This window comes from Fusarium pseudograminearum, chromosome 2 (assembly GCF_000303195.2).
Source record: "Fusarium pseudograminearum CS3096 chromosome 2, whole genome shotgun sequence".
Taxonomy (NCBI): Eukaryota; Fungi; Ascomycota; class Sordariomycetes; order Hypocreales; family Nectriaceae; genus Fusarium; species Fusarium pseudograminearum.
In genome coordinates, this window is record NC_031952.1 from 1,317,366 (window position 1) to 1,344,871 (window position 27,506).

At 49.2% G+C, this 27,506-nt stretch overlaps 8 protein-coding genes across 8 annotated transcripts, besides 4 other annotated features; 6 read left to right on the forward strand and 2 right to left on the reverse strand.

Annotated features, from left to right (window-relative positions):
* Positions 1 to 1,065: 1,065 nt before the first annotated feature.
* Positions 1,066 to 1,496, forward strand: FPSE_05026 (uncharacterized protein; the record flags this gene model as incomplete). Its single annotated transcript, XM_009258144.1, has 3 exons — positions 1,066 to 1,156; positions 1,210 to 1,269; positions 1,324 to 1,496. The coding sequence occupies 3 exons, from the start codon at positions 1,066 to 1,068 to the stop codon at positions 1,494 to 1,496; spliced, it is 324 nt and encodes a 107-aa protein (XP_009256419.1).
* A 1,351-nt stretch (positions 1,497 to 2,847) lies between these two features.
* FPSE_05027 (uncharacterized protein) lies at positions 2,848 to 4,018 on the forward strand (the record flags this gene model as incomplete). The annotated part of the gene is made up of 3 exons (XM_009258145.1): positions 2,848 to 3,090; positions 3,150 to 3,512; positions 3,566 to 4,018. 3 exons carry the CDS (start codon positions 2,848 to 2,850, stop codon positions 4,016 to 4,018), a joined length of 1,059 nt encoding a protein of 352 aa, XP_009256420.1.
* A 1,877-nt stretch (positions 4,019 to 5,895) lies between these two features.
* Positions 5,896 to 5,928: a repeat region.
* Positions 5,929 to 6,414: 486 nt separating this feature from the next.
* FPSE_05028 (uncharacterized protein) lies at positions 6,415 to 8,606 on the forward strand (the record flags this gene model as incomplete). Its single annotated transcript, XM_009258146.1, has 3 exons — positions 6,415 to 7,456; positions 7,516 to 8,380; positions 8,441 to 8,606. The coding sequence occupies 3 exons, from the start codon at positions 6,415 to 6,417 to the stop codon at positions 8,604 to 8,606; spliced, it is 2,073 nt and encodes a 690-aa protein (XP_009256421.1).
* Positions 8,607 to 9,339: 733 nt separating this feature from the next.
* Positions 9,340 to 9,433: a microsatellite.
* A 214-nt stretch (positions 9,434 to 9,647) lies between these two features.
* Positions 9,648 to 11,589, forward strand: FPSE_05029 (uncharacterized protein; the record flags this gene model as incomplete). Its single annotated transcript, XM_009258147.1, has 2 exons — positions 9,648 to 10,821; positions 10,874 to 11,589. 2 exons carry the CDS (start codon positions 9,648 to 9,650, stop codon positions 11,587 to 11,589), a joined length of 1,890 nt encoding a protein of 629 aa, XP_009256422.1.
* A 1,049-nt stretch (positions 11,590 to 12,638) lies between these two features.
* Positions 12,639 to 12,702: a repeat region.
* An 836-nt stretch (positions 12,703 to 13,538) lies between these two features.
* FPSE_05030 (uncharacterized protein) lies at positions 13,539 to 15,321 on the forward strand (the record flags this gene model as incomplete). The annotated part of the gene is made up of 3 exons (XM_009258148.1): positions 13,539 to 13,998; positions 14,053 to 14,500; positions 14,550 to 15,321. 3 exons carry the CDS (start codon positions 13,539 to 13,541, stop codon positions 15,319 to 15,321), a joined length of 1,680 nt encoding a protein of 559 aa, XP_009256423.1.
* Positions 15,322 to 16,053: 732 nt separating this feature from the next.
* On the reverse strand, positions 16,054 to 18,357 carry FPSE_05031 (uncharacterized protein; the record flags this gene model as incomplete). Its single annotated transcript, XM_009258149.1, has 2 exons — positions 16,054 to 16,177; positions 16,232 to 18,357. The coding sequence occupies 2 exons, from the start codon at positions 18,355 to 18,357 to the stop codon at positions 16,054 to 16,056; spliced, it is 2,250 nt and encodes a 749-aa protein (XP_009256424.1).
* Positions 17,074 to 17,217: a repeat region.
* A 2,404-nt stretch (positions 18,358 to 20,761) lies between the features above and the next one.
* FPSE_05032 (uncharacterized protein) lies at positions 20,762 to 24,319 on the forward strand (the record flags this gene model as incomplete). The annotated part of the gene is made up of 3 exons (XM_009258150.1): positions 20,762 to 21,261; positions 21,321 to 21,520; positions 21,570 to 24,319. The coding sequence occupies 3 exons, from the start codon at positions 20,762 to 20,764 to the stop codon at positions 24,317 to 24,319; spliced, it is 3,450 nt and encodes a 1,149-aa protein (XP_009256425.1).
* A 515-nt stretch (positions 24,320 to 24,834) lies between these two features.
* On the reverse strand, positions 24,835 to 26,474 carry FPSE_05033 (uncharacterized protein; the record flags this gene model as incomplete). Its single annotated transcript, XM_009258151.1, has 3 exons — positions 24,835 to 24,937; positions 24,990 to 26,113; positions 26,169 to 26,474. The coding sequence occupies 3 exons, from the start codon at positions 26,472 to 26,474 to the stop codon at positions 24,835 to 24,837; spliced, it is 1,533 nt and encodes a 510-aa protein (XP_009256426.1).
* Positions 26,475 to 27,506: the final 1,032 nt, after the last annotated feature.

The window sequence follows — 27,506 nt, forward strand, 5'->3', positions numbered from 1 at the left end:
CCCCCCCCCCTGCCTTTCCCGATCGCACACTGACAGGTTTTCGCTTGTCTTGATCAAGATCAGCCTCGTCAGGCCTCACGTCAACCGAATCAGCTTCTATGTAAGCACATAGTCTATTCTAGTCCTACAGCAAGTCGCCTCTCTACCCGCTTCCGCTCCCGTTGCCGTTACCGTCCGTCTTAGACTGACGGGTTAACGGCACGGCCCATTTTGAGGTCAAAGCAATTTAGTCCACGCCCGTCGTGAGCTTTGATCCAGAGGAGTAGAGTACCTCATGTGCCAATTCCACACCAAGGGGTTAGAAAAAGCAAACCCAACTCGGAGCCCCATCTACAAAGTTACAGGGCCCTAGTGTATGGATACCGATAGACGGTACGCTTGTTGCGTAGCTTGCTTGTCAGCAAAAACTACAGTCTTTCTTTTTCTTGGTATTTCGCTTGTCAATCCGTTCGAGCTCACTCAGTAGTCTAGTGGCTCAGATCCTCTTAACTATTTATATATGTGCTTTCTCCTCAGACCCTCTCCTGTGACGCCTCTTCCTCCAGCCCAGCCCTTCTTTGTGATCGCCTCGAACGCCCATCTTCTTCGCCATACAACACATCAACAGTGGCTTCACATCCTTGGCCATCTGCAACTTAACCTTACACAAGCTTCTTGCCTGCCTACAGCCCGCATTGCCGTCTTGGCCATCTTTCCGCTTAACGACATCTAATCCTCTTCTGCCACATCATCGTCCCGGCATCCTGGACCCAACTTGTCTGCTCGCCTTCGTCCTACCTTTCAGGCCTCGCAGATACATCATCAGCTGGGCTACTGTTCAACATACGTACTTTCGCCATCTTGTTTGAGACCTTGCGCCTTGTGTATCCTGACAGTCCCTTGCGTACAGCCTTCCTTCGCTGTGTATATAAACCCGTCTTGCCTCTCACTACTCTGGCCAAATCCAACAGTTTAAACATCACTTGGAACATAACATAGTTCTTGTCGCTTCTAGCCATTGGATCCTTTTTGGTCAATCATCTTGCCTACTATATCACTCTTGTTCTCGACATCAACCTTAGTACAATGCATCCAACCTCAGCTACATTTCCTCTACATAACTCATCAAACACTACAGTGGAGCCCCAGTCCACCATATGGCAGACCCAGCTTGCTGGTAGGTAGCCTCACCTTACCTTCCACGTTCAAATCTCTAATATTGAACTATAGATGTCTGTCAAATCAATTCTATCACCCGTCCAGTATTCCAGGATTTCTCAGATCGCCGTGGTATGTTTGATCTCATGTTGTGTCCTTGTGGTCTTATCTAAATTCGACTTCCAGGTGGAAGAACTGCTTGGTCAAGCACAGTGACTGTCCACGGCCAGAAAGTTCCAGCTCGATTCTGGTATGACGGCAAAAACATCAACAATGCCAGAGAAGATGCTGCTGAATGTGCAGTCAAATGGCTGACCGGTTCTGAGACCGGCTCTCCCACTCGATGTCACGGCCACTAGTTTCTCACATGCTTGGCTTTCTCATGAAGTAGCCCTTCACCAAAATCAAGTAATACGGTCACTAAAAAAGGGAGGATTGGTCTTTTATATATTTGCGGTTCACCCACCTCTTGTCTTTCCTTTATGCGATACAAACAGCCGGAGTTTGGTAACCTCACCCCAGAAAAAACAGGGAGGTTAAGGGTCACCACGGAACTAGCGCTGTAACAACAGGGATCTTTGTTTGAGTTTGGGTTGTATTCTACGGGACAGATAACGGTGTGAAGTTAGATTTTGTTTATGTGCGACGTGGGAAATGGGAGGATATGTCGGTTAGTTATGTACGTTTTGGTTTGGTGTTTGACGGAATAGTTACACGAGGGATCTGGGCCAATGGGTTCTTATCAAGGATATTTATAAAGGTATGTCTGACAGGGAAAATATGGGCTTAGAAGTTATACGGTTTAGTTCAAACTATGTTAGACGCTCCAAAAAGATTGTTGATTCTCCAGGATACAACATGCTTGCTTTATAAGTTGTATGATCGCCTTAACCTCCTCCCAGGGTGTTGGGGAGGAAGTGACTGTTACAGATCAAATCAACTTGATTGGATGGTACGCCGAATCTTGGATGAACCAACAGATCCATTGTAGCGTCGTATGCTCATACACAGGCTGGCTGCCTTTTGCTTAAAAAGGAAGTTGATGCTCAATGGATGTTGTGCCCCCACGTCGGTGCAGCCACGGTCGATCCGGATGTAAGTCTGTGCAGCGTATCACATGAACCTGCAAGTCTATAACGGCCGGTGGCTTGTTCTACTGAAGCAGCCCGATATCGGTGCTTTGAGACATGGACGAGCGTTGAGAGCACGTCATGGGTTGTCATTTACAACAAGTGTCAATGGAGTAGCACTTTATCAATGAAATACCAACAGCCTGTGCCCTGAAGTATAAGTAATGGAGTAATTAATATTTAGCAAATTAATTAGAGTCATTTTTCCAACACTGACGATGCTGTATTAGGGGGGTTTTCTTGTTCTCTTCAAGCTCAAGATGTGGACGATGAATCTCCACCAAGAGTTTCAAACTCGTTATAATGACCTCTGGATGCCGATTACGGGAAGCAGTCGAACCATTTTATCCATAAAACAGTTCAATTCCACTCACTTCTTAAAGTATTTCTTGACATCTCACTTTCATCGTGAGACTTCGAGGTAGGTAGTAGGTTAAAGCGGGACCACAGTAGTCGGAACATTATTTCCCCGCGCTACCTGAGTTTTGCATCGCGAATTTGTCAATCCATGGATCACAAGAGCCACAAGGCTGCTGTAGAACTCGCTCCACGAACGCTGTAAGCACCGAGAAGCTCAGTCATGTCTCCGAGAACGAGTCTATGGGGCGCATGCAGAACTCTCGCAATCCGGTCGAGACCTGTCGCCCCCCGACCAGCCCCATTCGTCAACGCTCTCCCACGGAATCGATGGTACTCGAACGACGGAAACGATCAGCTCCCAAAGGCAATTGACAACGCTCAAAAGGCCCATGACTCCCAGGTTGGCTCGGTTTCGCAAGAGGGTGACGCCCCCGTAGCGTCGACAGGAAATGGGGATGCTGAGGTAGGAATTGGTCTTTCGAAAAGCTCCCATGGTTCGCAGCTAATGGGGCTGCCATCTAGGTGACGTCTTCGCCAGCCTCTTCCGACGAGATTATCGACGATGCGACACTCGAGCAACTATTCTACGGTGGCCGCACACAGTCGAGCACAATCGAGGGTGGCCTGACACCAGCGCAGGAGGATATTCTTTACCGCGAGGGCACAATTCCTTCGGCTGAGAAGGCTGAAGCTCTCGTCGCCCAAGCGGAGCAGGCCGAGTTGGATTCGCCTGATAGCACTGAGATGCAAAACCCTGGACACAAGTTCGGTCTGCCAAAGCGACCTTGGCCGGAAGGCTTCAACCTGAAAAAGCGTTACCATCCTGTGCTGGAGCAAATCACTCGACTCCTCATGAAGGATGGTAAGCTCAGTGTTGCTCAAAGAGTAAGTCTAGCTTTTGAGAAGTATTTGAGGACAGTGGTTAACAAGTGACTCAGAATATGGCCATTGTCATGAACTACCTCCGAACCGCACCACCTCCGATCTACAGCCCGCTGTACCCCCTCCTGCCGGGCACTCCCCCGGCCACACATCTCCCTCTCAACCCGATTCTATATATTACCGTCGCCGTCGACTCGGTGGCTCCTCTCCTCAAGATCCGCAATGTGGCGGGTGCCGGCGGTGGTGGTCGAGCACTAGAACTTCCCGTCCCTTTGGGCGTGAGGCAGCGACGACGAATTGCCTTCCAATGGATTCTGGACGTTATCAACAAGAAGCCCTCCAAGGGCAGTGGGCGCAAGCAATTCCCCTACCGAATCGCAGAGGAAATTGTTGCCGTTGTGGAGGGACGTTCGGGTGTGTGGGAGAGGCGCAAGATGGTTCACAAGCTGGGTACGGCATCCCGAGCAAACATTGGGTCCAACAAACTCAAGGTCAAGAAGAAGATGTAGATTTAGATGGGACAAGGTCGGAGCTCCTGCTCTGTTTTGAGTTGTACAGTAGATGTGCCAAATATGTAACTATATCCAGCCATTTGATGAAAAGAGGCATTCAAAAGTCACCGGCATGTCGTCACCCTATGTTCTATAATATGGATGTTGTAAAGTCACAAGTTTCGCTTTGTTACTTGGTGGGGTAACGATGTGCTTTACAGGCCTATGATCTAACAACTACCTGTCCAAGCTGAGCTGGCAGCCTCAGCATAGAATACTGAATTTGTTTTGTCTTTCATTCTGAGACTCAGGTTTTCTATCATCCCGAGAAAGGCGTGGGAATCGCTCTGGATGGAGTCTGATACACTGATTGGGCCCCGCGTAAACGGGGTCGACGTATGGACACAGCCACGGATGGTACCGAGAATCCGGGCCCGAATGCGGGGACAGCAAATGCCGACTGGCCAGATTTGAACGTGCCAGGGTATATGACTTAGTAGACTATGGAGGCTATGACTTACTCAAAAGGTGTCGTATATAGGCGAGCCGAACGTCAATATCGAGTTGCAGTCCGACTGGATGCCCAGTAGGCATGTGCAAGAAGTGCCCAGTAATCGTTCCGATTTCTCTTGAGTTGGTTGTCAAGACAGCCAGAGTTGTGCCGTTTGTATGGGAACGATGAGATGTATCTCAACGGCGGAGATCCTTTCGTTTGCAGATAAAGATATTAAGCTTACGAGAAACGAACAAATCGCCTAAGTAACCTGAAAGTACAGTCTGGGCTCGTCAACGCTCCGCTTCTTTTACTCGTAACAGTCAAAGTTTCTTCTGCTCTGAGAGCGGGAGAAGCCAGGGTTTCTGAAAACACTGCAATGATGGACGCATAACCCCGATAAAATCTACACAGTAATTTTACAAATTACCAACCAAAGTGAAACTGATCTCCCAATGCCTTCTTTGTTTCTTTTTTATTTGCTTTTGCCGGGTACTATGCGTGCACAATTTCTTCCTGCCAACCCTGTTGCGCTAGTTTTCATCTGTCTCTTACGTCGCTTCCGTAGTCTGAAGTTTACAATGCTGGCTTCAAGGATATATGAGATAGTAAAAACATAATTCACGGCCGTTTCAAAAAAAAAAATTCATCCAAATAAAGTCAATTTATGATTACCGGTTTTAAGATGAATTGCGACGTTCAAGTTCAAACACGCTATAATACCTACCCAGACGCCAGATTAACACACAGATCAACAATGCTGAACACAGGTTTCGGAGGTTATGCATCTGATACTAGGAAATCATTCCATTCTTATTATGACCCTAGTCTGGGACCCAAACCGGTGAGATCCATCATCCAATGACGATAATTCGATTCAGAGGCGGCAGAATGATTCTTTCACATGACGACGCAAGCGCTCCACGGTCTCTGTCCCGACAGAGAGCATTACTACCTACTAGGTTGGCAAGTCCACCTAGATCTCGATTTATTTGTCGATACTATAGCTACAATCAGCTGGGCATGATTTGTTTGTCTGCTATAAATGTTTTCGGATCTATAGTTTCGGCTTACGAGGGAATTAACCTCGTGCAGTAGGTGCTTGACGGTGCACCACTTTAAAAAATACCTTAACCGATGGCTTGTGCTGTGCTCATCGTTGCCACAATAAGAAAGACTCTAGTTATCTTAGTGCCCAACCTCCAGGGAATTCCTAGCTGTTTCTACCCCACCACTCGGTGATCTACCACACAGCTGTGGCCCAAATTGGGGGGGCTTGTCTGGGCTTGTCTGGGCTGCGCCGCTCTCTGTCTGGGCTCAAACTCCTCTAGCATTTAGACTCCGCGCCTTAACTGCTCCTTCCCCAGAGCCTAGACCTGAATTCCACTACCGGCACATCAAACCTTCTCCTCTCCCCTCTTCTCCTCCTCCTCCTTGAATTCTTCAGTCTCAACTCATTTATTTCCTCGTCACACGACGAAGAACAAACGATTATTCACCCAGGCTGGTTGTAAAGCGCTGCCACCAGCTCTTGTACCGAATTACGTATTACGAACCCAACATCACTACGCCGCCATTCAGTGCCAGCCAGCTTCACCGAGTTCCCTCTGACGTATCGACTCGAATTCGGCCACGATAGCTTTTACTTCGACTTTTAGCAACCATCGCCACCAAGTATAGTCAGAAAGCTATTCCCTACACAATCGAAAGGCGACAACAATTGTATAGTACAGTTTTGGGCTCGCGCAATGCTATTTCGCCCTACATACTACGTTCCGAGCTCTGTCTAAAAGATCCCCGCCAAATTTATTGATCCGCTTAGCACAACGACTGAGGCTGTCTGATTCACCTCTCGCCGCACTCCCGCCCTTTCTGTACACATCTTCGTATTTACCAGTGCCGATTGTATTTTTCCGCCGTCATGTCGCGCAACCAACCCATGAGCATCGAGGCCATGCTCGACATGGAGCGCAAGGAGGTTCTAGCATTGCTAGAGAACAGGCCTAAACCTAACCCTGCCATGCAAGGCGGTATGCGATCTGCCTCGCCTTATGCCACTCCTCGATCTCCTGTCCGAAGCATGTTGGATGTCGGTAATCAACCAGCACCCGGTTCTCCTCGCCAAGCTCCAGTGCGGAGTATGCTCGACACCACCTCTCCTCCTCCACCCAGAGTTCGAAGTATGCTGGATACCGACACACCTCTATCCGCCGCGAAGCCCTCTGGCACTAGCACAACTCCCAACTCTCCAGTTATGACCAAAGCATCCCTTGCGCCTGCCAACACTGGACACACTCGAAGCTTTTCTGACGCTGCATCAAATCCAGTCGAGTTTGGACCTCGAGCAGCTTCTCGGAATGACCCTGTCGCAGGCTATCAATTTTCCGATATTATTACTCGTAACTCAGGCCAGCAACTCCCCAAGAGAAACACACAGGGCGGTAGAAAGCCGTCTGGAAATGCCTTGAGCGAAGCACTTAGAAATTCAGACCTCAGTGGCCTTCAAATTCCAGGTGAGAGTGATCGTAAGCGTTCCTGGTTCGGTGGCAACAGCAACAAGAAATCGAAGTCGCCGCATAACCGTCTAGCATCGCGGTCCAGATCACCCCATGTACCACAAGCGCTGAGCCCCGGTACAGCTATGCTGGACGACGGCACTATCGTGGATTTAAGCAGCGCTTATCGTCGACTTTCCGACGCAAATTTGGCATACTCAACTGGCAGTTTGTCAGCGCTGCCCAATCGCCAAAACAGTCAGAGTGGCCGTATGATAAAAGACTATTTGGGTCCCGATGGCGAGGCACTGGGCTCCAGTGATGAAGATGAGCCATACTCATCTGACGATGAAGATCGTGGTCGTAAGAAGGATCCTAGGTCGCTCAATCCCGACGCGGTGGGCCAGTCCGGCAGCGAAAAAGAGCGCCGAAAATCACTGAGTCTCATGGCTGCTGCGGAAGAAGAGCGTATGTCAACCTGAACTCCCATCTCCAAAACCTGACCAATCGCTAAATTTATTATCTAGGGGTGACCGTATCAAAGCAACAAGGCTACCGCTCTCTTTTTGATGAGCCAGAGATCAAGGTCACGACTCCTCTGGGCGAAAACACACGACTGAACAAGGGTGGCGGTGTGCATCCCAAGACAGCTTATGATCAGATGTCAACTGTTGCTTCAGCGAACGATTCCGATGAGGAGCTGGATATGGATGACATCAAGAGAGCTCAAAATTTGACCTGCTCAATGTCAAACATCATCTCTACCAATGAGTCTCACCGGGCTATTCGCATGATTTACCGTGGCGACTACAACAAGATTGCCCAGCAAGCTGAAGATGAGCAACACCGGTTGCGAAAATATCTGGTTGCATCGGATCTGAGCGACGAATCAACACATGCCCTGGAATGGGCTATTGGTACGGTCTTGCGAGACGGTGACACGTTGATGTGCATATACTGCGTGGATGAAGAGACCGGCATTGGTGGGGTTGATAATTCAGTTCCTGATGATCCAAAGGCCATGAAGGAGCAAGCAGCTGCGATCAACACAGTCGCCAGCTCAAGATCTGTCGCACCATCCATGTCTGCAGTGCCAGATTTCGTGCGGAACACGATTCGAGGCGATTCGAAAAACAACACCCCCAACACTTCTCCGGCACCATCAAGCCGAGCAGGAGGAGAAAGGGGCAGGGCAGAGGACGAGCGACGCCATGCCGTTAAGCAAATCACCGATAAAGTGCTGCGCCTTTTACGAAAAACAACTCTTCAAGTGAGGGTCATTGTGGAGGTACTGCACTGCAAGAACCCAAAACACTTGATAACAGAAGTGATTGACCTTGTCAATCCAACTCTGGTTGTTATAGGAAGTCGTGGGAGAAGCGCACTAAAGGGGTAAGTTACATTATTGTGATTGTGAGTTTCAAGGTTGGATAGCTAACTAACATGTGACAGTGTCATTCTGGGATCTTTTTCCAACTACCTGGTCACCAAAAGTTCTGTCCCCGTTATGGTAGCGCGAAAACGCCTCCGGAAGCAGGGTAAATACCGAGGCGTGAAGCCAGTGAACAATCTCAGCAACCCAACGGCTCGAAGTCTGGCCAGTGCTAAGATCGATTAATCAAAAATCGACATGGTGATGAACAGAAGTGCGGCTAAATACATGGATACGCATGTTGAGGGACACTTCACGAAGCTTGATGATTTGTTTTGCTGGGTAAGAGCGGCGTAAGGTATTCTATTCACACGTAGAAGCTGGATTTGGTCCATGGAGAATGAGAGGGCGCAATGTATAGCGACTGAACAGAAGATGGACGGGTCGTTGTGTTTATGGGTAGAAGTTTCTCTCTCTATGATAAATAACAGAAGCTATTGAGCGATTGGTAAACTGTTTTGGGGGTGTTTTCAGGAGTTTATTAATTAATAATGCTTTGTCCTATTATCCATACCATATGTAATGTTAGTTAATCCTTGTATTTGTTAGTTAGTTGTTGTTGCATCAGATTACCTACTTAGGAGAGAGTGGTTGTCTCAGGTACGTCACGTGCATCATCTATTTGAATCTTTGAGTGCGGAGAGGTCTGAGCAGCTGCGCTTAAGTTAAGAGAAATAAGCTTTGAGCTTTGTCGCCGGCGCGTAAATTGGGACACAACTACTAATCGAAATTCTGACTGTATTTTTTTAATAAAATCCAACCCACTTGTAATACCTCTGGATGACGGCCAACTGATCTATTCATCAGCTGCCAGCGAGATTTGCCATTTGCCACAGGGGGTTTGACTCTTCTCATTGGCTTCTCAACCCCAACCCTAGATAGGTAGGTATCCGTATCCTGACTCGCTTGTCATATTATATGGCCCGCGTCTGGCCTGGCCTTGCCTTGCCTGCTTGCCTTGGTTTTGCCTGGCCCTGCCTGACCCAGGCCTTGGGTCCTTGTCTCGTCTCGTCCCCGGACGGACCAACAACGAGGCTGAAACCAACAACGGACAGCATGAAAGTGCTCCGCCACTACAAATTGCACTGCACCCCTTAACTACCTGCTGGATCTGATCTCATGAATTGAAAATTGAGTGGTGCTCTATTAGCTAGTCTAGGTAGTCTAGTGTTTTGGTTTCGTTTTCGTGTTCTCCCCTCACTCTTCACTCTTTTCCCATCCGCAACTATGAGACTCGTCAATACCAAGACGCTGCAGCTTGAGACCCTGGAGGAGGGGTCTGAAAAATACGCCATCTTGTCGCATACGTGGGGCAACGATGAGGTCCTCTTTGACGACATTCAGAGTCCCGCGCGCATGGGCGAGATTCGAAAGAAGAATGGGCCTGCCTACCGCAAGATAGCTCAGTCCTGCGAGAGGGCGCAGAGTCGCGAGCTCAATTACATATGGATCGACACCTGCTGCATCGACAAGTCCAGCAGCGCAGAGCTTTCAGAGGCCATCAACTCCATGTTCCGCTGGTATAGCAATTCCGAAGTATGCTATGCCTATCTCTCAGACGTCTTCATCCACGAGGTTGGGGTCGAAGTGGCCGACAGCTTGAAGAGCAGTCGCTGGTTCACCCGCGGCTGGACACTACAGGAGCTACTTGCCCCTAATGAGGTGGAATTCTTCGATCACAATTGGTCGCCTCTGGGCGAACGACACGCTCTATCTTCAACAATTAGTGATATCACAGGCATTGATGAGACATACTTGCATAAGCCGGATACGAAAAAGGACCGCAGGATATCGATAAAGCTTCAGCGCGAAAACGTGGCCACAAGGATGGGCTGGATGGCCCAAAGGGAAACGACCCGTGTTGAGGATATAGCATACGCTTTGATGGGAATTTTCGGCATTAACATGGCGGTTCTGTACGGCGAGGGCAGCAGAGCTTTCCTGCGGCTACAAGAGGAGATTCTCAAAAGGTCGCCAGATCAGTCCATTCTCGTATGGAGGTGGCCCTTGGCCCGCAAGCCTGAAACGAAAACACAACGGATGCACTTTTTAGCTGATAGCCCGGCAAACTTCAACTTACGCACATACGCCGGACAGGAGGATTCTGAGAAATTTGGGGTCAGATTAACAGATCAAGGACTCGTTGTTCGTGTCTGGAAGTGTCCCTGCAAACTAACGCGTTGGAACCATGACAAGACGGAGCTTATAGACGCTGGGAACCGGTGGTTGGCTGTTCTCGACTGCAGTTTGTCGCCAGATACGTTATCGCGACCAGCAATAATTCTCGGGGAGAGTCCTTATGCTGAAGGCGTGTTCCGACGAGATCCCACGAGCGTTATTATGGTGATAGAGCACGATCGCATGAAGTCGGGATACTTGGATACCGGCGGTGATCGACACGGTGAGTACAAATCCCAAGCAGTAACATAATCTTTCAAAACTGATCATTTTAGCGATACACTCCATTGAGTATAAGCCCGAATTCAAGACAGAGACAATTCTGCTCGAGTCAGATACAGTTGAACCAGAAATCCGTCTGCGAGGAAGCTTTCCCTTCAAGGTGAACATGACTCTCAAGGACCGCGAGCTTAAGCAGCGCGCGGCCTACACAGGGTCTCAACGATACGTTGTCGCTGGTCAGCTGGGAATCAAGCCAACACAAAATCCCATATACGGAGTCATATTCCTAGGAGACGATGAAACCGACACCGAGCTCGTCGTGTGGTGGGGTCTGATAGAAGAAGGCTCAGCCATGTACGACGTGCACAACCGACACAACGGTCCTCGAGTCTGGAGTAACAGCGTCCCCGTGTGCTTCGCCCAATCATGGAAGAACCTCACAGGGGCGGACACGTGGGATGCCTCTCTCGCCGAGTCCCTGGCTGTCAACATGCTGTGCGAGGAATTTCCCCTCCCGTGGAAAGGTACCGAGCGGCCTTCAGTGGTGGAAGTGGAGGACGGACTGAACCTGCAAAATAAGATTGGCGATAGCAAACCCATGGCGACTGAAACAGTGATTGAGCTATTCACGCAGTGCTCTCAACCTATAATCGAGTGTGTTGGTTGGGGGATGAGACTCAAGGCGTCTATGAGAAGGGTTGAGTTCTTGGGACGGCTGTGCTGTGAATTAGACATTGAGGAAAAGAACCCCAACGTCGAGATTCCGTGATGCTGATATCTGTGCATAGAGTTTAGGTGTTTTGCATTGAATCGGACCAGGTTCCCATGGTTGTGTGGGTGGTTGCATGTATTGGCGATGGCGAGTATGTTGCTTTTATGGGATGAGCTTTGTGCCAACATTTTGAAAAAAGAGATGAATGGCAGATAGACTAGATATACAATAGATATATACTGGTTCTACAAATTAAAGAAAATGATTCTAATACCATGCACTGGAATACATGCATTGTCTTGTCACTGTAGTTACATCTGTCTCCTCTATCTTCCGCTTGGTCCGTGAGACTATCTCTGGCCTTGATCGTGGTTCCCTTGCTTGTCTGCTTGTCTCCAAGCCTGAACTTGTGGCCCGAGACCCAGATCCACAATTGTTCCATTCGTCAAGTGGCCCTCTTATGCTAGTCTGGGCATCAACAACAGAGTGCTGCCAGCTAATCAAGAACGTGATCATTCGAGTCATAGTAGCGGTCTTATTGGCTATGCGAGCTAAGGAATCATAACATGGTCACGATCTGCTGCTAATACCTGTAGTCTGCCTAAGCTTGAAAAATAAAAACAATACTAAACGCGATTGACAGTTCGTCAGTGGTTTTTCGCGTACTAGTAGTAGGTCACATCATAAAAGAGGAGCGAATAAGGAAAGATAAGGGAGATCTGGGACAACAATAAACAAAAGAGACCATGTGACCTCTTTACTTTCGCGTTTCATCGAAGGTTCAACGCGTAGAGTGGATGACGGTTCTTGCTCAAAGCGGACTAAGGCGGGGGTTCATGAAGCGGCCCTTGTTCTGCACGGTTGGCGGAGGTTGATTGGATGTTATGCGTTGTCCAGGGCAGACCCAGGCAGGCCCAACCTCGTCGATTTTGGGGTCTTTGGAGGGGAAGTTGCGAACTTGACCTGAATGAGGGCGAGGGGAAAAGGGAAGGGTCGATCTCAGTCTCTGCTTGCCGGTACCTGGTTCAACTGCAAGTGATGTGCATCACTTATGTACCTTATCTTAGTCAAATAACCGAATATTGACTTGTGTTTCATATGTTTCGCCTTCCTTCCTTCCATTCTTAATTCCTACTCTTTCCATTACATCCTTTTCCTCTTTCCTTCCTTGGTACCTAAACCACTGGTCGGTCAAGGAGCCTGCGACCTCCATTCTTAGGTTCCTGCCTTCCACACATCATCCTTGCATAGTACCTGCTGTACTGCTGTGTTGTACTTGCGACCTGCGCTCCTGCTCCTGCTCGGGCCTTCCATTCAATAGTTGGACACTCAATTCGTCTTTAAGACTCTATTCACCCTCTTCCCTTTCCTCCTCTGCTACCTACCTATTATTTATCAATACCAACGTCTCAATAAATTTTACTTGATACCGTTATTACTATTACCTCAATAACAACCTTACTCAACGTCCGTCAAAGACAAGACAGAATCAAAAATCGCTCTTGTGACTCAAAATCAGCCATAAGTCGTCTCTATGAATTCCTTCTTCACGGTAAACAACAACGTCTCGCTTATCAGCATTACAATTGCTCCGAGCACCTACCTTATCACTGTTGTTCTTCTTCTTCTCTTTGCAATTATCTACTTACCCCGTCTTGTCGCCTTCCGATTCCCCAGCCTCGGCATACCCTTGCCATCTCTGGCGTCAATATTAAGGCCAATATTTGGAGATCCAGCAGATCACCACCGGCCGGCCAGGTCGGAAAAGCCCCTCCCAGCGCCGCCCTTTGCAGCATCCGGGCTTGTGTTCGAGGATCAGCAACACTTGTTTGTCTCCGGACAGGACATTGTCCTTGCGCAACGTCGCCATTACCTTCAACAGCAATTGGCGCAAGAGCAACACCTACTGCTTGAGCAGCAGAAGCAACTTCAATTCCAAGAGATAGAGCGCCGTATTCGCCGAGACTCTCGCCATACCTCATCCCCATCAAAGCATAGCCGTGACCATGGATCCTCACGACATGCTGGACGCGTCCCTACAGGACTTCGATCTCCCACCAAGTCCATCGCTGCCCCACCACTCAGCCCACCGCAGCGAAGCAGCAATGACAGAAGGGGATCTCGAGGACTCGGAGACCGCGTCCGTGGGTGGGTACTCCCCTCCAGCTTGGAGAAGACTCGGAAACGGAAACCGGAGTAGTGGCTTCTGGAGAGGGCCTGAAGATTTTCCATCCCGAGGCATGAGCACGTTAATGGAGAGCACGCCCGAGTTGGATGACAGTGAGGATGAAGGAGTTTTAGAGAGGGCAATTCGCACAAGGTTGCCCAAGGGAAGCCAGAGTCCGGAAAAGAGGAGGAGTGCCAGTCCTGGTTTCTTTGACGACACCACAATACAGTTTCAACTTCAAGAAAGGGCAACTCCCATAAAAGATTTGAGCTTACACGAACCACCACCGCCCGACAACTGTAAGTGATAGGAGCGTGACATGATCTGCTCAATCTGTGTCTAACATAGGTCAGATATCCGCTTTGCAGTTCGTGCGGAAGTCCAGCAGCGCACTGAGCCTATCGAGACGGCTATCAATTTTATCCATGACCATTACAAAGCCCTGACTCGGACATGGTCAACAACACTAAGCACCATCGTTGTTGGCTTCTTCGCCGTCTCCCTCTTCAAGTCACTTCTGCAGCCTGCTGCCCCACGTCCTGTGGGTGACCTTGTCAAGGTCGCGGGGCTCGCTCGCTCATTTGAACCTCTCATTTACTACTCCGAGCATGCTGTCTCTCAAGTACACGATCTTCAGGCGACGAGCGTAGCTGTCTGGGATCTTGGCGAAAGCGTGCGTAGTAGCGACATGCGAGATGCAACTAGCATTGTGTCAAATCTAGACGCCCTTAGTGAAACCATGAAAACACTGGCTTTGGAGATGACCAAGTTTTTTGCCAGAGTAGACGGTGATATCGATGGGTAAGTCGTTCCTTGGGTATTTTCCTCGACATTTCTAACTTTCTCGTAGTATTCTCAACGTAATGGACTGGGCAAAGATGCATCTAAATCGACTCAACGCATCTCCCTCGCCATCTACCATATCGTCAGCATATGACAATATCCACAACATCCTTTCTCAAGCACACATCCTCGAAGATGCTACGGGCTCTCCTACAACTCTCGGCCGCTTGACCAGCCATGTCTTCGGTCTGTCGAACCCACAAAGGGAGCAGCGCATGGTGCAGCTCCTATTTACTGAATTCCTCACTGTTCTTGAAGATTCAATTCAAGCTGAGCTGCAACATAGCGTCACTTTGTTTGCCCTCTTCGAAGCCGTCGACCATCACTTCCTCAACCTTGCCCGTACGGTTGTCCGCGAATCATCTGCACAAGAAGAACTTCATGCCGACATGCTCTCCAGCCTCTGGACACGACTTCTCGGTACGAGAGCTGCCGAACTACGCAAATTTGAGCAGAACCGTCTGTTGTTGCGTGATGTGCGTGAAAAGACGGTGCGCAACAAGAGTATTCTCGTTGACCACAACGGCAAGCTCTTGACCCTGAAGGCGTCGCTCGAGACGCTTCGCAGTAAACTTGTCTCGCCTCTCGTCCGTGGCGTCAACTCCACAACACTTACCCTCGAAGACCAGATCCAGGGTCTAAGCGACGTCAGTGATTACCTCGGCGATGTGAGGAAACAACAGAAAGGAAAAGTCATGGAAACACTATTCGGCACTGTTCCGAGTAGGAAATATACAATTGCAGAAAGAGCCGATACCGTTGTCGTGAATCCCCTTTGATCAGTTAACCAAGCGAAGAAAGCATTGCACTTTGTTGGATATCATCAGCTGGCATAGAATCATGGCTGTTTTTTTTGTATTTCATTTGTTTTGGGATACGGTTTTGCTTTCTCTGTACTAAGCAGGTGTTTGGTCACAGGCGTTGATTACAGCCACGCCAGCTTGCTTTGATGTACATCGCGAATTACACCAAGTTTTAGTTTTAGAAATACCACATGAATACACTTCACAATCTCAGTACGAAATCTTGTCAGTCAGCCGTTACAATATTTCACACAGATAAATCATAGCCCAGCGAATAATTTAACATATCTTTCATTAAAAACCCTAACCGCATAAAACCTCTGCGTTGATCGTGCCTGCAAGCGAGGGCCATTGGTAGGGGGGGTATAGGCCAACAGCCAGAGTGTCAGAAAACCGTCAACGCCGTCCTAGTGGGTTCTCTCGAAAGCGCCAACGCCGTTGCTGTGAGCAAGCGGAGGTTCGCGACGAGAGCCAGCCACCTTAAAGTCCCCAAACTTTTGAATCTCCCTTCCTGAGAAGAAATAGCAACCAAGTCTATCTGTACATAATGCGCCCCCTCATATTGGGTAACACAAGGTCGTAAAGCATGTTTCGTTGCTGATTGTTCCATAAATTGCCTTGTAGAGGCATTCGTCATTCCAGTTGAGGGGGTTGCCCAGTCAGATAACCATAATAGAAAAAAGGAAATGAAAGCGAGTCGGAGACGGCTTAGGCCTTGGTCTCCTCCTCCTTCTTGGCCTCACCACCCTCGGAGCTCTGAGTCTTGACGTACTCATCATAGACAGCGAGGGCCTCGTCGACCTTGGCCTTGAGAGCAGATTCGTCCTCAATACTATCATAAATGTTAGTTGCTGGTTGTAAAATGAATCAAAGCGGAGAAACTTACAGGTTGACAAGCTCGGGGTTTTCCATCTCCAGAAGCATACCAGTGATCTTGCCGGCAAGGTCGGCGTTGATGGCCTGGATCTTGGGGAAGATCAGCTCACCCAGAATCTGCTTCTGCTGAGGGGGAGGGGCGGAAGCAAGCTGTTGCTGGAGACTGGAGAGTCCGGCGGCATCGGCACCACGGCCACCTTGAGGTCCGTTGCCGTTGCGGCCAGGACCACCTCGGCCACCCTGGCGGTTGTTGTTAGGGGGGAAGCCGGGCATGTTACCAGCCATGGGAGGCATGCCAGGCATACCCTGGGGACCACCACGGCCGCCTTGAGGAGCGCCACGGCCACCAAGAGCAGCCTGCTGAGCCTGCATAGCAGCCATGAACTGGGGAGTGCCGGGTTGGCCGTAACCAGGAGGGAACTGGCCAGGCATACCGTACATGTTGGGGGGCATCTGCTGGGGAACACCACCACGTCCACCCTGCTGAGGGTAGGGGAACTGTCCGGGACGACCCTGGGGCATTCCCATGGCACCCTGGGGGAAGGGAACGCCACGGCCACCCTGAGGCATGTAGCCGGGCTGTTGGCCAGGAGCGAAGTAGACAGGGGGCTGCATGTACTGCTGGGGCATACCGGCAACGGCGGCGGCCTGTTGCATACGGAGCTGGTTGCGAGCCTGGATACTAGCCTCAAGCTGGCTCTTGCGGACATCCTTGCGTTGGGCCAGAGCGACGTACAGAGGCTTGCCGTTGAACATGCGCTGGTTCATCTCAGCGACAGCCTTGGTAGCGTCATCGGGGTTGCTGAAGCAGACGAAACCGAAGCCCTTGCTCTTACCGAGCTTCTTGTCAGACTTCTTCTCAGCCTTCTTGTCCTCCTCGCCCTCCTTGGTCTCATCCTTGGACTCCTCCTTAGACTCCTCCTTGACCTCTTCCTTAACCTCCTCTTGGTTCTCCTTGTCGCTCTCGTCCTTCTCCTTCTTATCCTCGTCACCCTCGGTGGGGGTCTCACGCATCACCTTGGCGGAGGTGATGGAACCAAAGTCCTTGAACATCTCACGGAGCTTATCATCATCGACGTCGTCGTCAAGGTTCTTGATGTACAGGTTAACGCCCTGGTACTTGTTGGCCTTCTCCAGGCGGGCAGCTTCATAAGACTTGCGGAGCTCCTCCTCGCGCTCGTGCTTCTTCTGGGCTCGGCCAACGTAGAGGTCTTGGCCGTGGAAGTCCTTGTTGTTAAGCTCGTCAACAGCCTTGAAGGCACTCTCGTGGGTGGTGAAGTTGACAAAACCGAAACCACGGCTCTTGCCCTCCTGGTCACGAGCCAGAGAGGAAGAGGTGACATCGCCGTACTTCTCAAAGAGCTGGCGGAAGTCATCCTCGGTAACGTCAGCGGCAATGTTCTTGACGTAGACGTTGGTGAAGTTGGCCTTCATCTCCTCGAACTTGCTCTGGCGGTCCTTCTTGGGAATGTGGTGACCGACGTAAACCTTCTTCTCGTTGAGAAGCATACCGTTAACGTGCTTGATGGCCTGGGAAGCGGCCTCATCGGTCTCGTAGTGAACGAAACCATAGCCCTTGGAGGCACCAGTCTCGTCCTGGGCAACCTTGCAGCTCAGGATGTTACCGAAAGCAGCAAAGGTGTCGTGGAGAGCCTTGTTATCGATGGCAACATCGAGGTTCTTGATGAAAACGTTGCCCTGGCCAGTCTTGCGAAGGGCAGGATCACGCTGGGACCACATGATGCGGCAGGGGCGGCCCTTGATGATGGTGTAGTTGAGCTCCTCAAGAGCCTTCTCGCCATCAGGAGTGGCGTTGTAGTTGACGTAGGCATAGCCGAGAGAGCGACGGGTGACGGCATCACGGCAGACACGAATGGAAGCAACAGCGCCAATCTGAGAGAAAAGCTCGAACAGCATAGCCTCGGTGACGGAGGGGTCAAGCTCGCCAACGTAGAGGGAAGCCGAGTTCTGGGGGTGAGGAGCAGCGGTGGTGGGGGTAGGAGCGGCAGCATCGTCAGCGGCAGCAGTGACACCAGTGTCGACGGCAGGGGCATTGGCCTCACTTCCGTTGAGAGAGGTGTTGTTGAGGTCGTTGGCGAGCTGGTCAACAGCGCCGGGAGCAGCGTTGGCGGCCATTGTGAATATCGGTTTCTAGGTTTGTGGAAGAACCTACAAAGAAGAGTTGTATCAGTAAACAGATCGAGCGGAATTCGTGCTTGTATATGGGTAAAGAATAAAAGTGGGATTTTAGAGAAAAAATTGAGACGAGAGAAAAAAGTTCGATGACATGAGGGGAGAGACAAGAGGGTCGGATTGATCAAGCATACCTTTTTTATGAAGCCGACAGCGGATCGAAGTTCGCGTGGTACTGGACCTTGAGCGAACAAAGAAAAGAGAATGGAGCTACGAACAAAGCGAAGCTACCAAACGGATTTCAAAAGTCTTCGAGTATATGAGGACTCAAAGACGGTAATGAAAGAAGTCGTGGAAGGAAGAAAAGTCACTCGGGCGGTGTCGCGAGAGAGACAAAGAGGAAAGGATGGGAGGGTCGTGAGATGAGGGGGTGGTGGGTTGTGTATTTTGGGGTTTTTTCAAGTTTTTTTTTGTGTTTTTCTTTCCGAGTGGAAATGAAGTGAGCAGAAGCAGAGAACTAGTACGAATACTGTTCCTCCGGACTGGCTCGACTTTATGTTTTTTTGGGTTGTTTGATAAGGTTGGTTTTGCGGTTGGGGAGGGAAGAAAGAGAAATTCGTTGCCCGTGATGGAAATTATTTTTTTTTGCTTGGCCGCACTTCCTGGCAGAACCTAACACTGGGGACTGGGCAAAGCAGAGGCTAATAAAGGTACGTACTAAAGTTTGGTCATGGTCATGGTCAGTGGTTTGGCAGTGGCAGTAGTGGCAGTGGTCATGGTGGAGGGGAAAGGATTGGTGGAGTGAACCTGCCACTTACTTACTTTTGGTGCCTTCCGTCACTGTCGGTCGCACTCTGAACCACCAAAACTCGAGTAAGTGGGGTACTTGCCAGCTGGCTGTGATAAGAAGGCTGGTAGCGCCGATGTCATTCACTAACAGATTTATGCCTGTGAACCCGCACTGCGCTGATAAGATGCGGGGGTACGTGCCCTACCTCGACATCTCGGCAGTGGCCAAGGTACTTGCGGCGGCGCCGTGTAAAAGATGGCAAACGTTGAAATTTCTGTCAATCTTTCTGAAAGAAGCTAGCAAATCCTAGACGACTAGGTAGTCTGGCACTTGTTCTAGAGGAAACAGACAAACTGTGCGAGAAATTTGTTTTTTCTTTCTTTTTCTTTTCATGTAGGAATGAACTTGTCAAGCGACACTATGGCGATTCTATCTACTAATATTGTGTCTCATATTCTACAACAGTACCTACAGAGCAGAATGACATTGTCTTTCATGCTTTGGCTGGGGTAGTCGAAAAAGCAATACCTACGTATCAAGCACCACCTACTAAGTTAACTTTAAATTCAAATGCAATGCCACCATGATGCTTGAATTGGCCATCTACACCGCCAAAGATAAACATATGTGCATTCTGCTGCCGTGCATGAACGCAACAACTGGCCTCTTGGTTTGAGATACCATACCACTTTGGATGCCTGGCGTCGTGTCAACAAGTCACATGAAACTCTTACTAGATGGTATGAGACGACTGCATTGCAAGAACGAATTCAGAAAGGCACAGTTGATATGACTTGTCCCTAATCAAGTCATTTCGATGCTTACAAGGTCGCAATGAGAAATGTTGTAACACATCCTAGGCACGTTATGTCGGATGGTTATTTAGTAATTTCGGACAATGGTCTGGCAATGATGCATTAGACTAGCTGGCGAGTCATTCCCTTTCATTTCAAAATGAGAGATGCTCATGTCAGCTACCCCAGACGCTCAACAATACTGCCTACTGGTAGCGAACTCATGATGTATATATATATATATCGATTAAAGTGCGTGTCAATGGGCGTTGCACAAACTTTGCATAGTACCTACTAAGGTAGTGGACAGCATACGTATGAGTAATCCTCATCATTGCTTTCAAAACAATGTGCTCACATCACCTCATAAAGCTTATTCTCCGATTGAGAATTTGAAAAAGAAATATGGAAGCAATTTCGGAAATCCTTCAAGCTACTGACGCATTGTCGTATTTTGCAGTGATCTTCAACCCGCATTTGCGTGTTGCGCAACTGCCCGCTTCTGCTCAAGGCTCAAGCTGACCCGCTCTTATCTTATCACCATCCCAGCTTAACAGTGACGTTCACCTCTATCGACATCCCCACCATTACATATATCTCCAAACTCAGAGCGCGGCACCAGCAAAATAGATTCTAGAACAGGCCGTTCGCCGCTGACTGAGCTTCGAGCTGAACTTTCTAGAAGCTGAACAAGTCACATAGCTATCTTGACAACACACGGTCTGCTCCGCCATGACCTTATCGCGCCATTAAATCCCAACGTTATCATTCAACTCTACCTAATTCTACTCTCCTACCTCCGTCGCTCCCGCACACCGCAGCTATGTTCTCGACATTTACCGGCAATTCGCGGCGCCCCCGAAACGTCAACCTCAGTGGTTCTACCGGAAACCCTTTTGCCAACACCTCATGGTCACCATCTGCTGTTTCGAACACTACAAAGACCGTGTCGAATGCCCAAGCCGAGCGTGAAAAGCGACAAGTTGAACGAACGAAATTAAAGGCTGTTGGGAAAATACAACGAACATGGAGGGGCTATAAAATAAGAGCAGAGTTAAGGGGATCTCAGAGGGATGCCTTCGATGCCCTATATAAGCCCGGACCCAACCCAACACCGTCCGAAAGACTTCCTGAAGCATTTACCCTGCTTCTATCTTTCTTCGCCTTGCGACGAGATGACGACATTCAAAGAGCTATCTGTTATGCGCACGATACCGAGTCTGTGGATCTCCGACAAATTGCACCACCGGATGTGCACCCCTCGCGAATAGAACAACTTATCCGACTGCTTCTATCTGCACTAGATAAATCCGTTTCAGAAAGGTACACGAAATACTGCATGAGAAGCTTGTGTCTGGCTATAGTCTAACTGATTTATGCAGAAACCTTTCTAATGATACACATCTCATTTTCAAGCTTATCATCCGCCTGGTGACAAGATATCCCGACTTGGGTCTCGTCGCGATCGACAATTACTATAAAGTGGTTAGCAAAGTATGTCAAGCTCAAAGTCTTGATGGGCAGTGGCGAGATATTGTGATCCAGGCCATCACTAGCCCCTTCGAGACTGCTTCTTCAGAAGGTCAGTCTTAAGCTCATAGTGTCCCGGTACTCTTCTGACGTTTCTCTAGCAATTACACAAGTATATCATGCCTTTGCGTTCTCGTTCTTGACCAAAGAAAACCTGAATTTCTTCGAAGAAAACATTTCAGATGTATCCAATGCAATTCGCTTCTCTCAGCTGGCGAGGGCGATAATGGACGGATTGCCATCAACCACAAGCCCGGGGTATTCCCAAGATGCCCAACTCTGGCAGCTTGCTCATTTCATTGATATCAGTCGCTTCAGCGCCGACTCCAGCCGCGACACAGGCATCTTGGAAACACTCTACACTCAACTTTCGGCCCTCTCCTCTTCTATCAGTATTCGGCTGTCGGCTTCCGTTAAGACATACGAGGACGACGAGAATGAGTCTGAAGAACAACTCGCATTGCCGCTTGATCCTTATGTTTCTTCTCAATTATTGTCTTTGGTGGACACCAAAGGCATCTTACAGACCTTGCACGACTTCTCAACCCGCCTGGCGGGATCTTCACGACAAGATTACCAGAGCACAAGCTTTCTCGCAGGATACATCTTGACCCTGCTTCGATGCTTTCCTTCGAAAAGTGACGATATTCGAATGCGCCTCTTTCTCGAGGAAATCCCTACGTTAGCGGGCAATGTCCCAACCATCAAGTTTCTCTGGCAAATGATGGTTAAGACAACTGTCTTCCACAAGTTGAGGACAGAGTCAGAGCCGCCTCTCGACATCCTACGCAGATACCTTGGTGCAACGACTGGAAACGCAGATTCGACCGACGAGGAGCAAGACTGGCGAATCATCCTCTTATTCCTTGAACTCTACGTCTTCATCCTTCGTTTGAGCGACGACGAGGACTTCTTTTATGGCATTTACCCACCAGTCATTCAGCAAGCCCCATCTCCTTCCCGCATTCGACCTTGTAGTCTATCACTGGAACATGTCGAGATGCTAACAGGTTTCCTAAAGAACACTGCCTTCACACTTCATTACAAGGCACAAGAACTTTCCAGATCGCGGAATGATTTGGAGGCAGCTTCCCAACATCGCGTAGACACTTATTTCAGTACTGGAGGACCGACCGCAACGAGCCAAGGGCAGGACGCACGTTCGTCCAAAAGTCCAACAAGCTTAGATATTGACAGCTTGCGGAACATTGTGACATCAGCAATGAAAATGCTATACGAGCGAGACTCGAGGAAACAGTTCCTGCCTACAGATCACTGGCTCATGACGTCAAAGCTTGATCAGGGGGTATTCATTGCCGCCGTTATTGCAGAAGAAAAGCGACAGATCGAGGAGGATTCGGACGATAGTGATGAGGATATGGAAAACGAATATGGTAGCGTCCCAGGCTTCTATTCGACCATGGCCGGTCAACGATTGTCACGGCACGCGAGACTTGAGCGATTGAAGGCTCAGCAAGTACGAGTCCAAAAGGAGCGTCGACTAGCAGAAATGGGGCCGAAGCTGGAGATATTGAAACACATGCCCTACGCTGTTCCCTTCGAGACCCGCGTCATGATCTTCCGCCAGTTCATCAATCTAGATCGAGCTCAGAGAGATGATGAAAACCCGAGGTCCTTTACGGGTCCGTACGCCAGACACCATGCACAAATCTCTCGGAAGCGACTCTTTGAAGATGCATATAACCAATTCTACGAGATAGGGGATGGTCTCAAAGATCCTATTCAAATTACGTTTGTCGATCAGTTTGGTGCACAAGAGGCTGGAATTGATGGCGGCGGTGTTACAAAGGAGTTTCTCATCAGCGTGACGACGGAAGCGTTTGGTTCCAACAATGGCAAGGGCATGTTTGCATCGAGCGAGAAGGGACTGCTCTTCCCTGATCCTATAGCGCTTGATGTTGTCCGTGAAGACCTCAAGATGCGCGGATATTCGGAGACTGACAACGAGTACCGAGATTGCATTGCGAATTTACTCAAACGCATGGAATTCCTTGGCAGAATCGTGGGCAAATGCATGTACGAAGGTATCCTCGTCGACTTGGCCTTTGCTGGCTTCTTCCTCCTCAAATGGGCGTCAACAGGCCCCAGCGACGAGAAGAACTATAAAGGCAGCGTCAACGATCTTCGTGATATGGACGAGGGGCTCTACAATGGAATGCTACGACTCAAGAATTATCCGGGAGACGTTTCAGACCTAGGCATTGACTTTACGATTGCAGACCAAATCTCACCGCCAGGTGACCCAGTCAAGACTGCTACCAAGAAACTCATCGCCAATGGCGACCAAACCTACGTTACGAACGACAACCGATTGCTGTACCTTTCGTACGTTGCTCGACATCGCTTGATAGTGCAGCCATCTATACAAACCACAGCCTTCTTAAGCGGTCTACGCTCCATCATCCGACCCAACTGGCTGTCTATGTTCAATCAGTCAGAGCTACAACGTCTGGTGGGTGGTGACTCGTCCGAGATCGACATTGAAGATCTCCGTCAGCACACAGTATATGGGGGCTTGTATGAAATTGGTGACGATGGACAAGAGCACGACACTATCAAGATATTCTGGAAAGTTATGCGCAGCTTCACAGATGCCCAACGTCGTGACGTGCTAAAGTATGTCAGTTCGACACCACGAGCGCCTTTGTTGGGCTTCTCGCAATTGAGGCCAAAATTCAGTATTCGCGATGGAGGCTCAGATGAGGAGAGACTACCGAGCGCAAGCACATGCGTCAATCTTCTCAAGCTGCCGATATATACCTCGGAAGCGACACTTCGGGAGAAGATGCTCTACGCCATACAGTCGGGAGCAGGTTTTGATTTGAGTTAAGCACCCACGGACGACTATTAATGTTTTATGGAATATAGTATAGGGACTTTGCATGCATAGGCGTCGGACATGGCAGTTTGGAACACAGCATTGTTGATGTCGGCACACAGGCCGTACACTAACCACATGATAGATTAGGCATACAGTAAACGCATCATGATAACACTTTTTTGACATGTCTTCTTCGCTGTGATCAATGTCTAGTGTGTAACAGAAAAGTCGACCTCAATGTTTTGGGGGTATTTGATGGCTTTTCACGATTGCCACGATTTCCAAGGTCCAATACTGACTTTTTTCGTCGCCCTGTAACTTGGAGTCACAGTCCAAAGAAGCAACCATATTCTCGCGCAATACAAAATCAGAGTTTTAGGGTATAAAATAGGAAGCTTGAGAAGAAGTCTGGTCTAAAAAGCATAAATTGACCTACAAATGTCGTCTCTTATGCTTCCAGCGGCCAATCTTATTGATACGCCGAGGGCAACCATTGTCCAGTGCCCCAACGTATACGTGTTCATTTAAACATTTCCGACGTCCTGGTAACTCCTAGCTATTAACGTTGGCTTTCTCTTATACAAGTCCAGAATCATTTGGCCAAACAAGCCATTGGCCCACGAGAACCTAATTTCTGTCAGCACCAATCTTACCCATGACTTGCGTAAGCACAACTTACCATGATCTCGTCCAGTGCTTCTCGTTGAAGCTGTTAACTGTCTCGTGTATGAGACCAAGTCCACTCGTTGAGTTCATCAACTGACGAATGCCATCGACAATCTCGTCATCGTCATCGCTCGTCAGGAGCTGAACGATAAGTCCCATAGGCCACGCCATACCAGGGCCGAGATGCGGTCCGCCTGTGGCGTTTAGGACTGGCCCTCGTGCGTAGTATGGGTTAGATGGACTGAGAACAAAAGCACGTGTGTTGTCGTAGACGTGCTGCGAAGCTGGCTTGTAGCCCATGTGCGGGATACTAAGAAGAGAAGGCAAATTCGCGTCGTCCATGAGACTGTAGGATCCAAATCCGTCAATCTCGTAGGCGTACATCTCCCCGTATACAGGATGCTGAATAATAGCATGCTGGTTGATACCGTACTCAATACCGCTTGCCATAGCCTCCATCTTCTTGGCCAATTTCTCGTCAAGAGGTCTCATTATCTTGGCGCATGAGGTGAGATACCTCGAAAACATCATGTTTGCGGGTATCAAGTACTGGTAGATGCAGGAATCGTCAGATGGTCGGAAGAAGCTGCGCACAAGCCCAATGTGGCCTTTCACAGGCGCTCCATGGCCATGGTTGGAGACCGTTTCTGAAGCACTATCCGCATTACGCAACCAACTGTAGGCTGGCTTCTGGACCATACCTTGCTCGTCATATGTTCCCTCCTGCATGCGCTCAGCGACTTTGAGGATCTTCCTAACTGCCTCGACCCAGCCAAACTTCCCAAAGAAGTCGCCGTCTTCCGTTTCTTCATAGTAGTCCCATGATAGCTGGAGAAAGGCGGCGAGGGTGTCCAGCTCGTACTTGCATTCGAAGACAAAGTTGGGATCGTATTTCGGACTGACAGTATCTCGAGGCTGCACCGACCGCTTTGCTCGGCGCAAATTGGCTTCGGGCGGGGGATGAAAGGCGTTGCAGAAGGGTGCTTTTGTGAGGTATCGGGCTTGAAGATTAATTGCACCACGGAATAGAGAAGCGATATCGTCGGAGGAGGACAGAATAGATTTGTATGACTGCAACTGGTTTGCACTATCGCGTCCCCAACAAGCATTGATGTCACCTGTGGTGATAAATGCTAACTAAAGTGCGTATGTCAGTCAATGGCACGATCTCAACTTCGTGATGCTATCAAACCTCTTCTTTAGCGTTATCCGCCGACACACCCCTCCACGGCACGGTTGTATCCAAAGTGTTTGGCCATGTATTCAAAAACAAACGATAAAGATCTGGATCGCCAATAGCTTGATCCATTTCCTCGTAAATTACATGCTCAACCGCTGGCACTGAATGAGTGCGACAGTCTTTGCTGGGACGTTGAAGCGGGAACGCATAGCGCCCGGATGAGAGGGGCTCGTGCCGCTCACGGGCGAATTTCTCGTAATTGGGACAATTAGCAGAAACAGCTGCTACGCCTAGAAAGAACGAAACAAGACGGTACATTTTGGACATGTTTCCGTCATTTGACGTTGTTCAGCGTGGAAGAAGAAACATGTTGGTCAGTTGTTTTGCATGGACTGAAACGAGGACTTCAGCTGCCTTAGTACTACTGACTTCACTTTTAGGGGGGGACAATTCAGGGTCTGGTCTAACTAGTGGTTTTTGGGAGTGTTGGTGGAGATCAGCAAGTAATCCTTGACCCCTGACTAGGACCAAGATGGGTTGAAGTTGGGGAAGTGATGCAACACGATGGATTGTTCCTGGATCAGCTTCGAGGCTAAAGTCTATGCTTAAGAGAACTGCATGTTTTCTGTCATTTGATAGGTGATCTTTGTTGCACCTTGCCTGCTAGGCATGGAAAGGTAGCCAGTCTCATATATCTCTGTCCTCTATTCAAACGGGCTTAGCATATGTCTCGAGATGTACCCAGAGTGTTTCACGTACTCCATCATCGCCTTCTTCACAGCCAGAATCATGGATACAAGCCGTCACGGCTACCATAACTACCTTGTGTTCGTGACAAAATGCATCATTGATACCGCGATGCACAGACTAATCAGTTCTCTTACCTGTGGTTGTATCGGTGTATCCTGAAACATAAATATAACGCCCGCTCAGCCTGGACGACAATGCACAAATCACCAGCTGAAACAAGATCCTGTGTACCATTGCATCAAATCAGGCAGCTCACTCGGTCCTAGCTCGTACGAAAGACAATGTCTGCGTTCGACGTTTTCCTCCCCCCAAACTACCTCATCAGAGAAGACTGCCTCAGGCTAGTAAACCAAGCTAACTTTGGTCTCTTCTTTGAGGTTCTGCCTTTTATAGAGGTGCATCCTTGGCCTACAGCCATCTTGATTGACCCGGAATTCACTGTTGTTCTCTGGGCTCAGAGGATTTGTTCATCGTCTGAATGGATTGATATGACTCACGATGGTGTTCGCCGCACATTGACTGAGCTGGCGGATAGTGGCGCGTCCTGTGCTGAATATCAAATGGTTAGATATTGGTTCATGAAACCGTTGATATAAGTTG